Below are 13,682 nucleotides of genomic sequence, written 5' to 3' on the forward strand. Positions count from 1 at the left end.
TATTTTAAAACGATACAAACTGGCTAAAATTTCACGCATAAAACCTCCTGCGTAAAATCCAGGGGCAAGAAAGCACATCGTGTGTGTTTACTATAACATGGAAAAAATAACTCTAGTTAAATATTTACTGAATTATAAAGACGCGGAATCCGTAATTGTATCGGAATCTGGAAAAGTATTGGAATCGTCTCATCACTAATATATGAGTTATTAAAATATATGGCAGACCTCCAATCTGTAGTGGAATGGGGACATAAATGGATGCTCACATTCAATGCTGCCAAGACTAAACTTGTTTCCTTCAATAATTACAAGAAAACTTCTCTACCACCAATAGCAATGACCCAAAACACGTTACCTAAAAATACTTCCTTTAAACTCCTCAGCCTACCGTTCACAGAGAACATGAATTGGAGCAGGTACATCGAGAGCATTGCCAAAGCTGCTGTGAAGAAGGTAGGCTCTCTCTACCATGCTAGAAAGATACTTACGCCTGAAATTATCTTGTACCTCTATAAGGCCATGTATGGAGTATTGTTCTCACATTTGGGCCGGTGCATCTGCTACTTGTTTCTCACTCCTGGACAGGGTTCAAAAGAGAGTCGCCAACCTGATAGGTCCTGAACTGTCATCTAACTCTCAGCTTCTGTCCCATTGACGAAATGTGGCCACCCTTTGCTTGTTCTACAAGTGTTTTAATGGTGAATGCTCAGACGAAGTACACACACTTGTACCCCCTCAGCGCAAATACCCCCGACAAACCTGACAAGCAGCTAAATCCCACCCCTACACAGAGATCCTTAGGTGTAAGGAAGTCTTCTACTCCAATAGTTTCTTCTCCAGAACTGCTAGACTATGGAATTCACTTCCGAGATTCTGCATTTTCAACTGCACTGACATGCAGACGTTCAAGTGAACAGACATCTTGCTACTCATCTCCCTTCATAATATCCCTGCAACTTATGTCCCCGATAGTAGTCCCCTTCAAAGTGGCACTGTGCCTTGTTTGGGGTGAAAATTGAATTAAAAAAATATGAAGCTGCAGAGAATCTGCTATGTTTCTAGGATTTCGAAAGGCTTTAATAATTTGTGCTATCTGGTGTTATATACAGATAATGTTTAGTTTAGCTAGCTAACCGATCCTATTCATTGTTACTCCCGCCAATGGATGAATGTTTTAACCAGTTCAACTGAATTCTACTTCCTGTTCTATTGTTCTGTTTTTGTATAGTGTGAAGTACAACTCGTTTTTAATGTTTTAGAATGGCTATTCTAAAATAAATTTTTATTTTTCGCGTATTCAGTTGTTTGCTACTTCACTTCTTTAGTTTAATAGATTTGAGGATACTTAAAGTTTATAATTTTGCATTTCTCATGTAGATATAACATGCCGATCTTCTAAACTTTCACATGTACTTATCAATCAATTTGATTGAAAAAAGTGGGCGATTTTACCGATTTTGATTACAATAAAAATATGGAAGTATAAAAATATTGAAGTATGAAATATTAACTGATCATCAATTAATCCCGAGTAACATCGGATCTTCCTGCTAGTGCCGTATATAGATATTCATATGAAATAAATAAAAATAACTGCCAGACGAATCTATTGCAAGTACTTAAGAGAATTGGGAAAACAAGTACCAGATTAAATCTGGACTGTGTAGAGAGAGTTGTGCAAAACAGGAGACTTTGCTAGTATGGTCACAGTTGAAGGATAGTTCTGGGGTTAGTAGACGAGAAACAGTTGATATACCAAGGGTTCATTCTTTAATATTTCTTGGCGTACTCATGAATTTTTCTTTTGTTTTTATACTTGCAGTGTTCGATCAACGATTCCCGATCTCTGCCGGACAATGTGCTAACATTCATCAAGAACACGCCCCTTATGCACTTGTCACTGCCTCACATGTACTCCACACCCATCTACCACAAGGCCAATGTGATGATGCAGAAATTGGTGGTCGCCTTCAATGTATCTGGACATGGAGACACTGTATTCTTCACTGCAAGCAGTAAGTATTAAGCCCCACCATCCGATTTTATGTATCGTGAAAGACCCTTTTCACGGACTGCTTGCATTTGGAATTCCTTTCCTACTCACCGTTTCTCGCGACCATGAAAAAACTTAAATACAACCTTCACAAATAGTTCTCCCACGCCTATAAATCTATTCCCATTACCGTAGCCTTTGTGAAATGTCGACGTCCGAATTGAGCGTTTATTAGTTGGTTCTCTTCATTCTCGTGGTAAATGTTTGATGGCCGGGGGTAAAGGCTTTGCAAATGGAGTCCAAGATGGCTTTGTAGTGGAGTTCCGATCTCGGGCAGATATATGATATATCGATTTTCTATACTTACTTAAACAGTGCTCAATATAAGAGTTTTTGGCCGTGTTTAATCCCTGTAGGTAATCGTCAGGCGAAAATACATTTTGTTTTGACGATTCAGTACAAGGAGGAAATTTGGAAGCCTTTGTGTAGCATAATTGACAATATATTTTAATAATTTCTCTCTGTTTTATATATATATATATATATATATATAGTCATCCACATACAGTACTGTTTCACCATTGCGCTATACGCTGCTGCTGTGTGGGTAATGAATCTGCCTCAACTCGATTTGTTTACACAAAGAGCGTCGTTTAATACGCTAATGGCAGTTTGTATATCATTTCCCAATATGCTCAACTCGAGATGTATGTGTTTGTGTGTGTGTGTATATATATATACATATATATATATATATATATATATATACACACACACACAAACACGTGTATATAGACATGTGTGTGTGTGTATTGGCCCAATTGAAGCAAAAAACTCTTTTAGGTCAAGTTATACAGAAACCGACAAACTAAAAAAATCGATATAAACAAAGAAAAGCTTTAAATGACTGACAAGATGAAGTACAGGAGATCTGTTTCTCTATGGATCGCTTATCTTTGGAATTCTCTTTCTGCTCACGGTTTCTTCTCGACTATGAATAAAATTTAAATACAACTCCAAATATACATTTAAATGCCCAGATTGCTCTGCATTCCCATAAATCTGGTACCTCTCATACTAACCCTATATGCATCAGTGACAAGTGAGGGGATTTAGTTCTGTATAGTTCTAGAAGTTCTTCTCTTTGAAAAAGGGTTGGTTTATTGCTAATTACCTGGGGCGCCCTTACCGAGGAATGTCGGTGGCGTTGCCCAGGCACATTTGCAAGTCAGAGTGTCTCCCTGCTTGGGATGCTGACTTCTCAATCTCACTTTGTGACCCTGGTGTCGAAGTTCTTGTAGTGGGAGAGTATTACATTTTATTAATCTGCGGTTAAAAAAAGTGTGTTTTTTTTTAATTAAAAACTGTAAAAAAAAAAAAAAAAAAAAAAAGATTATAATTCATGATGATGACTTTAAAAGTTTTGAGAGCCAAAAAACGATGTGATTCTGGGCGGATAAAGATATCAAACAATTGAAAAGAGAAACAAGGGAAGCATGTGTGGTTCCCCGTGAGTGCACAGTGGACGAGGGATAAAAACAATAACTAAGTTCAGCATTAGCCACCACCCCTCTATTAAGCCCCAAATATTCCCAGTGGACGTCAAATCCTGGTGAAAATGAACAAACGGTGCAGATTAAGGCCTCAACATATGTAAATTTGCACCATGCTAAAACAGAAATTTTTAAGGCCAACATTTGCCCCCCCCCATTTAGTCCCAAAAGTTCTCAAGGCCATAACATATCTAAATTTGAGTTCAGCATTATACAAGACTGCTAAATAGACATACGCAGAAAATTTTGGATAAATATGGTAAACTGCTCTCAAAAAGGGCTGATAAAAACACTCCATATCGGAGATATATGATATGAATATTTTTGTTAGTCCGCTTGATTTTACGGCATATCAACTCTTTTAAGATCGCCCGAATAAAGAATTACAAAGAGAATAGTCTAAGGGTGATATTTAAGAAAATCGACACAGAAAATTTGAATTCCTGAAAGAGATTAAAATTTAAGCAAAAGATTCCACAAGAAAGACCAAAAACAACCAAACAACATCTAACAGATTGAAATTAATGTTTCGGCATTAAATGAACCAAAAGAGATTGATATGCCGTAAAACAAACAAATCACGTAATGCGCAAGAGAAATATTGTAAATCATCTTCAAAGAATTTTCATTTCTCTTTAGGTATTTTATTTTTAGTAAGCACTTTTTCTTTAAAAATTTGTATAAAGTATGCTAAATAAAAAAAAAAACAGATGATTTTTTATGCCAATGGAAATGTTTGCTTATAGCCGAGAGAAGCAGCTGCAGTCTTTTTTTTTTTTGTGCGGAAGAATTTTTGTTTTTGTGCGGAAGAATTTTTGTTTTTGTAAATTCAACTCGAAGAAAAAAGTACTAAACAAAAAAAAAATACATTATAGATTTATGAATATTTTCATTATTTTGGGGGGTACTTATACAGTTTAATAAAGACATTAAAAAAATTCAAATATTAAAAAAAATTATACTGTACATATCCGTTATGGAATGAATTTCTCTAAAAAGAAAAAACTTTCACTTAATTTTATCAAGTAGTTTTTTTTTTATTTACAGCGAAAAAACAATATGTTATGATACCAATCAAAAGGTAGCCAGGTTTCGAATTTTAAGAAGAAAAGCTATTATTTAAGATGGGGAGGGGGTGTCGGCGCTTTAGACTGAGTTAACTCCATGTGGTGTGCTCTAAAAATCCAAACATGGTTACCTTCAGCGTGCTGTCATAAAAAAAAAAAAAAACGCGTTTTTCCGCTGTGGAAAAAAAAAAATCTACTCCACCACATTAACTGAATTTTTTTTTTTTGGGGGGGGGAGAACTTCAATCCAAAACAATCGTACAATATAACTTTTTTTTTCGATATTTTCATTTTTTTAATGTCTTGATTCAACTGTACAAGTACTTTTTTGTTTACCTTTATAGCATCTAAACTCTTTAAATTATTAAATGTCGAAGCATAATACCTATTATAAACTGACCGAAAAATTCTCGTTAATTTATCTGCGGACTGTTATCCTCATCTTCATACTTGTTGTTTCACCATAATTAATGAACCCATCATTCCTATTCCGTCGCGGTTAACCACCTAAAGAAGGCCAGGGGAATAGTCGGCCGAGACGTGATGAAACAACAACTGTGGACATGAGGATAACAGTCCGCAAATAAATAAATAAAAAAATTGCTCATCTCAAAGAATTCTAAAGAAAAAAAAAATTCTCGTTCATGTTTGGATATTATTTATTTAACACTTTATTCAAGAACTAGCATTTCGGCCCGGCGTTTACCGGGTGTTTGGAGGTGTATGTTGAGCAAAAAAAACAAAAACAAAAAAAAAAACGGTCGATTTTTTTAAATTTGACTCCTATTCTGACCGCTTAACATTTATTGTTTTGGGCTCAAATCAAGTTATTAAGTTAGATCCATGTCCAAGGAATATATCTAAAATTTCAAGTGTTTAGACCCAAAATTGTCGGAGGAGTTTGGTAGAGTCCTCAAAGGTCAAATCGTTGAATTCTGACCCCTTAATAGCCAAATTTTAGGACGAAAACCGATCAAAGATTTTATCAAATCTCAGTACCAAGTATATCAAATTTCGAGTCTGCAGACTTAAAATTGGCAGAGGTATTGCGTAGGGAAATGTACACAGACACACACACAGACACGTTCGCTTTTATAGATATATAGATTTACAGAAGATATATTTCCTCAAAATAAAAACAAAAACACAAAAACGAAATAATTAAAAAAAAAACAAAACAAAAAGACGCTTGCTTTGCCGAGCCTTTAGACACCGTAACTCTTTGTTTAAAGACCGAGAAAGCACCTGCTATTTTGGCAGAAGCATATTTTTTTGTAAATTCTGGATGAAAAAGAAATGCTAAGAAAAAAACAAAAAACAAAAAGAAACATATCTGTGATTTATGAATATTTTCACTAGTTTGTTAGCTTTTACGGCATATCCACTATTTAGATTATCTAGTGTTGAAGTATAATATTTATCGCAAATGATTATAGATAGGGATGAACAACGAAAGTGAAAATTATTGGACTTAACCAAAAGGGAACACCGTTGATTGAAACAACTTCCTAAACCGGAGAATTATCCATTATAATGAAAGTTTTATTTCCTAGCGGGGATACCCATAGTTCAGCCCGGGTGGAGAGAGGTGTTAAAAAAAGTGATAGTAACGGGAAGTGGGGTGGGTGGGACAAATCAACACAACGGTATATGCCACAGGGCGGGGTGAGAGGTGTTAAATTTAAGAACTATTTTTTTAAATATAAAAACATGTTAAATTGTGTTTGTACTGTAATTGCTTGAGGTATTACCGTCTGTGAATTTTTGACTAAACAAAATAATCATTTTATTACCAAACACTCATTTTAAAGCAAACTTAATTAAAACAATGCTTTATTTGAAGTTTTATTATTTTAAGTGAAATTCAAATGTATTTTTTTTTCGATAGTGCGAATAAAATCTAAAACTGTTGATTTAAAAAAAAAAGCAACTTATGTTTAATATTTTCAAAGTATGTATTTTTTTTTTACATTTAACCTGAATAATTTTTTTTTTGTTAGGTTTTACTTTTTCGCCCTTTGAGAAGGTGATAGTTTATTGTGAATCACTGAAAACGTCTCTCAACTGAAGCATGCTGACGGATTGTTCAGGCAATTTTTGAGAGCCAAAGTGTTTTTTTCTGCTAGGATGCTGGCTTTTTCAGTTTCCACTTTCCTACCCGTGTGTCTAATTTTCCTGCCTCGGAAGAGAGATGTATAAAAGATCAACTTTCAAAAGAAGAGATGTATAAAAGATCAACTTTCAAAAGAAGAGATGTATAAAAGATCAACTTTCAAAAGAAGAGATGTATAAAAGATCAACTTTCAAAAGAAGAGATGTATAAAAGATCAACTTTCAAAAGAAGAGATGTATAAAAGATCAACTTTCAAAAGAAGAGATGTATAAAAGATCAACTTTCAAAAGAAGAGATGTATAAAAATCATGTGTTCACATACGTTGCGTAATTACGGCATCAACATCTTTTAGATTTCTTTTAGATTTCTGTCATCTAATTAAGATCTTTAGGGGTTTACTAAAATCGTCTCCTTATCAATTACAATTTCCCTTTTTTTTTCGAACTAATGCTAAAATCGCCTCGTTTTCAATGACAATTCCGTTTTTCGACCTAACACTAAAATAGCCTCGTTTTCAATAAATATTACCTCTTTTGTCGACCTAATGCTAAAATCGCACCCTTATCAGTGACCCCCCCCTTTCGACATATGGGTGGTATTATTGATGACATTTAAATATTTATTTAAATATCCCAGACTCCTTTATAATTAAAAAATAAAATAAAATGCAACACTCCAAAACAACACTAACAATATACATATTAAAAATACTTTTATTTAATATAGTAGTCTTTTTTTTGGGGGGGGTGGAGTGTTGAGTATTAACTTTTTGCCTAGTAATTAGTTTGGAAATAAGTTATCAAGCCTCCATTACAAACAGTAGACAGAAATGACCAATCTTATGTATATGGCTTTCAACTTTTATTAAAGCAAAATCAACTATTGGTTTTATTTGCATCCAAGTGAAATTTTACCGTTTTATGACTAAAATAAGACTATCTTTTTACAACGAAGCAAGTGCCTAAAAAATCCATCTTAGCCATCCTATAATTCATGTCAGCCAACAACAATACACTTTTTCCATTCCCTTTCGGAAGTAATGAAAAAAGACAATATTTTATCAATTTACATATTTTTTGCAATATGACATTTTCTTTCTATGTCAGGTACGTACATCATAATGCTGTTTCTTAACTAACAGGCCGCCCGGAATTGTCACGTAAAATAGGCCTAAATATGATATTTTAATTCATGCAGATTTCGTATTTATTATTTGTGAAATAGCATTAGGTGTGTAGCGAATCGTAAGCTGGTTAGACTGTTTAAAGATATCAGCTACCTGACCTAAAATACACCAAGAATTAATGTTAGTTTTTTTTTTTTTTTTATAAAAATGATGTTTCTTAAATAGCATACCGCCCGGTATTGTTACGTCGTAAAATAGGCTTAAATATGATATTTTAATTTGATTGTTAAGAAGCACGATGACAATGACTGTTAAAAATGATCAGACACGGGCATCATTTTTATTTCTTAAATTAATAATTGAAAATTTATATTTTCGGCTTATAAAAAGCCTTCTTCAGGAAAGTTAAAATAATATTTTTTATTATTTGCAATGATGATGTTTAGAGCAGTCTTTAGTTGTCGAATTAAGAGGTAGTATCGTCCAGTTCAATGTAAGCGCTCGATAATTTTAACACGTGTGTCGGATCTTTTAACCGTAGAATGTATATTTATTACTATTAAAAATATTACATCACTATAGAATATAAAATGCTCTTTTTGGTGCGATTCCATAATGTTTTAAAATGTGGAATATTAAGAATGTTCTATTTTGAACGATTCTAGAATGTTTCATCCACCAAAACTATAAAGGAACTCTATTCAAATGAACTATTCAGTTACGCAGTCAAGCAGATAATCAGCCAAGTTGAGTTGATAGTCTTTCTTCTAAATAAAAGCATTAGACTAAAGTTTAAATTGATTATCTCCCTTGGTTCTTGTCAAACGTTGTCAAATATTTTGTAGAACAAAGAAAGCATATTTAATCTTTGGAAAATTGTTTTGTTTACTTTGTTAAAATAAATGTTTCCTTGTTTTTGAATTGTTTTATGTACAATAAATATTTCTTAATTTTGTAACTAAGCTTTTTAGCTTTTTGTTGCGTGTTTAATATCCCATCGACAAAAGCACGTAACATCGCCATGTTTTCCCTTTTCCTCTGCATAACTCAATCATGTTTTGCAATGCCAAATCAAAAAACATTTTTATCAAAAACAAAACCAAATCAAATTCTGAGAATGAATATTTACAGATAATATATTTGAAACAAACTCCTTTTTCAAAATGAACTGATTCAGCATTTCATAAGGAGAAAAGGGTTAATATGTCGTAAAATAATTTTTTTTTTCGAAACGGGACTCAAAATCGTTTTTCCTTTTCTTCTGACTAATACATCTGTTACGGAAATGTTTAACGTTGCCCACACCTGTTTAGATATATTTTGTAGGAAATAGGGAGCCTATCGCCATTCTTAATGAGGATTTTACAAGTTTCGAATTCCATGTTCAAAGATTTTCTTGATATACACTATCTGCAAATGGTTATTTATGGATAATTACCCTTAAATGTATCACATGTACAGGATTGTAGATAATCTAGGACTTATTTTAATTCAGATTTACAACAAAAAGATTGACGGATAAATCCTCATTTCATGATAGCATTAACTGATACAAAGTATTTCATATATATATATGTGTGTGTGTGTGTGTGGAAATTCTGAGTTACATTATGTAGAATTATAACAAAATTTGTTGTTTGACAAACGTTGATAATTATTTGTATTCCTTTATTAAACATCAGGTTTTGTTGTAATTCGACGTAATATAACTCAGAATTTATATTATTGCTCTATCACACATAGTGAGCTTTATCTGCTTGGGATCGTCTTATAAATATTGATACTAATATTTATTTGGACTTTGTTTATAGTATTATACAATCCGACGACATCAGCATTTTATATTATATATATATATATATATATATATATATATATATATATATATATATATATATATATATATATATATATATATATAAGCAGGCCGATGTATTTATGGAGCAAATTATCAATTATATTGTACCCTATATATATATATATATATATATATATATATATATATATATATATATATATAAACACACGCACACTTCAGAATAAAGTTATCCAATAGATCTACTAGTGTAGAAACCCAGTGATACTTGGTCTTTCAAAATATTATTGGCTGTAATATTTTATAAAGACAATCCCAGCCAAACAAAATTGCTCAATATACCAGCAAATAATTGGATTATCCTGTGCCGTGGATTATTTAAAATACAGATTGGATCCGATTATCTCACAGCTACGAAGGATTTTCACTTCGGATTTTACCGTGCAATTTGGATATCAAAGTCTATATCCTTTTCATTAATTTCCCTTACTCTATTATATTTAAAAACTTTAACAACTTTTAATTATAATTTTCTATGTTTCTTATTTTCTTTAGCAAATTTCTCCTTTGAAACGATGGTAACCATTGAAATATCTATAGGTTAATAAGATATACTAATTGATATGTATTCTTTGTCTTATATATAATAAAAACATTTTCTTGAATTGAAATTTTACCATTTCACGCCATAAATTATTGAATTACTAAAATTTGATTTATATATATATTAATGCGTTCAAAAAAAAAAAAAATAAATCGTACCATCAGCTGGACTCGTAACCAAAACATTCAGCACTCCAGCTATGGTGGTTATTTAGAACTTTAGACTTTGTTGTTACCGTCAGATGGATAAAAAAGCTAATAATTAAGCGTGTTTAAGCTATATATATATATATATATATATATATATATATATATATATATATATATATGTATATACACACATACACGAATGCTCAGTATTTGGTCGATTTACTTCCGTTAAGGTTATTTATTTTCAATTTTTACCTCTTAGCTACTTTTACATGCTAAAACCAAATCAAAACGTTTTTCCGAGATTCAAATACTCTATATATCACGTCTAAAGGCGATCAAATATTCAAAGATGAGTTTGGTAGAGATTTTTCGCCCACATATCGACATGGTCACTTATGTATATAAATCCTAGAATTTCACAAAGCTAAACTCATGAAACTTGAACAACTATGAAGCCAACTGTTCAAATGTGAAAAGGAGGGGAGATAAATCCTAGAAAACTCAGACTACAAAAAAAAGAGAAAAATATAACTTCAAGTGATAGAATATTGATATTGAATTGAAAGCCATGTTTCATTTTAATAGAGTATCCGATGGTTCGCTGTTCAGTACAAGTCATTGAAATGAGGAGTTTCCAATGGGTAGCTGTTCTGTAGAAGTCCTGGAGATGAAGAGTTGTTGGTAGATAGCTGTTCCGTATAAGTCTAAAACTTTAAAAAATTTGCAGGCAAAGAACAAAAGATTTTTCTTGTGTTTACACGAAAAAAATATACGCCGGGATGCTATAAGAGTCACTATTTTTAATGGATCAATTTTGATTGGTTGCTAACTGAACATGGCTGCATTTGATTGATCAGTTCCTATCGCCAGTGTCTATGAGTAGAACCTTCAAACTTCCGATGATCATACCCTCTTATTAATACTCCCATTATTCGTGGTGGGGATGAGTCTTGCGGTTTCGGTGGCTTGGAGACTAGGTAGTACTAGTCAAGGATTCGTTTTTGATACTCAGCCCGATGGGTGTGGGAAACCGGCCCAATACCTGTCGGACAAAGGTATGCTGCCTGGGAATCACCCAAGAGATCCACCCTCTCAGGCCTTGCCACCCGGCTTTCGGATGAGCAAGTTTATTGCATGTCGTCTGAGGCGCCCCAGCCGGGGAATTCCGACGGGGATGGCCAGGCAATTTTTGCCGAGGCAAGAGTGCCCCTCCGCAAGGGGAGCTTGCTTATTCCCCACCTTCCGACCTTGTGTTACAATTTGCTGTGGTGGGAAGCAAACAAATATCTACCCTCTTATTATAATAAAAAAAATATTGCAACAATAGCGATGGCCGAGATTAAGCAAAAGACACAAATCAAAAAGTATGATCATGATGACCTTGGTATTTTCATGAACGGTCATGATTGCTTCAATGCATCGCATATGACGAGAAAAAGAAAACCTCTTCAACTAAAATAATTTTATTTCAAATTCGTAGATAACTCCAAAGGAAACATATTGCCATAAAATACACAGAAAAATTATTATATCGCGCAAAACTGCATCAAGTGCATATTATTTTTCTTTGGAAAAAAAATAATATCGTTCTAAAGGTTTTAAATTACATTTGTTTATTTTCTTTATTTCAGATCAAGGAAAGGTTTACAAAATATTCCAGCGACCAATAAGGAATCATCAGCCTCCATCTTCAGTGCTAGCATCAGTTTACTCTCCATTTCCAGAGACTCAACCAATTTGGAGCTTAAAACTTCATGTAAGTAAATTTCCCTGCAGATTCCCCATTATATAAGCCATAACCAAAGATGCTTCCTATCATGCAATAGAATAAAGAATAAGAAATAAAAATTCAGATCGCATAATGCAGGAGAACAAATTAAAAGAAAAAAGTTATTGCATTTGTTTTAATAAAAGAAAGGATGCAAATAATAAAAGAAGTAACGTGACAGACCGACTGACCCTCTAGTAGAAAAAACTTGGATGTATCTAAATTAAGATGTGTTCATTCAAGGAAAATGCTATTTCAGACGTGAGCATGACAGACCAATGAAAATGCTATTTCAGACTTGAGTGTGACAGACCAATGAAAATGCTATTTCAAACAAGAGTGTGACAAACATAAAAATACTATTTCATATTAGAACACAACGGAATCACAGATCAATAAAAATACTATTTCAAATTAAGGGTGATACCATGAAAATACTATTTTAAACTAGAGCATGACAGACCAATGAAAATGCTATTTTAAACAAGACCGTGACAAATTCATCAACATCCTATTTTAAAGTAGATCGTTACAGATGAAAGAAAATGCTATTTCAAATTCCAGTATGACAGCCTAATGAAGGTCGCATTCTAAAACTGTAGCATGACAGACCAATAGAAATGTTAACGTAGCACACTGACCGATTCACAGTCGACGCCCTTATGGAGATTTTTGAATAAAATGTTTCCATCGTTTCGTCAATTTTGCGAGAAAAACGTTATTTCAAACCAAATCGAAAAAAGTGAAACGAAGCCTTTTTTTAGAGACGCAAGGACGTATATAATATAATAAATAAATAAACAAACAATGCTGCTACGTATTCAATAAGAAAAAAATAAAAACAATTAAAAAAGAAATCTTCCATTTTTATAAATGCGAGTTTATTTCAATAAACATATCTCCGATTGTGATTGTTTTGGGAGAAATGGAAGAAACGCTTCGTTTTATAACCCCTCCCCACCGATCAAGATTTTTTTCAATTTCCTCACTTGCATATATTTATGAGAATCTAAGAACTTTATGCTCTAGTTCGGAATTCGTACAAAAACCAATTTTCACTTTACCCACTTGGGGAAAAAGCCATACTTACTATCAGTTATATGAACAAAGCTTTTTCGCTCATTATATATATATATATATATATATATATATATATATATATATATATATATATATATATATATATATATATATATTTTAGTCATCAACATACAGACCTGTTTCGTTGTTTCACAACTCATCAGTGCCGCTAGACTAACACCTCTCCCAAGCCGAGGATCGAACCTAGAACCGTCGTGATGACAGTCGGCAGTCCTACCCCCTGACTACGGAATCGGTGGCCGAAATTAAACTGTCCGAACGTCTATTTAAATAAACATCCGTCCGCTACTCGTAGAGGGCTCAAACGTTTGTTTGTAAACAAATCGCGAGCTTCGCATTATTTCAGCTAAAATTAAGTAGCGAGTAAGATAATTTACGAGAGTGC

At 33.1% G+C, this 13,682-nt stretch overlaps 1 protein-coding gene across 1 annotated transcript in view; it reads left to right on the forward strand.

Moving 5' to 3' along the window:
* The window catches only part of LOC145292383 (semaphorin-2A-like), a 158,425-nt gene that overhangs the window by 71,164 nt on the left and 73,579 nt on the right, over nucleotides 1-13,682 (forward strand). Inside the window, exons 5-6 of the mRNA XM_080138712.1 lie at nucleotides 1,826-2,018; nucleotides 12,060-12,184. Of these exons, the coding sequence (XP_079994838.1) occupies nucleotides 1,826-2,018; nucleotides 12,060-12,184 (318 nt within the window). The remainder of the gene's footprint in view (nucleotides 1-1,825; nucleotides 2,019-12,059; nucleotides 12,185-13,682) is intronic.

This window comes from Euprymna scolopes, chromosome 13 (assembly GCF_053919585.1).
Source record: "Euprymna scolopes isolate OS-2025 chromosome 13, ASM5391958v1, whole genome shotgun sequence".
Classification (NCBI taxonomy): Eukaryota; Metazoa; Mollusca; class Cephalopoda; order Sepiida; family Sepiolidae; genus Euprymna; species Euprymna scolopes.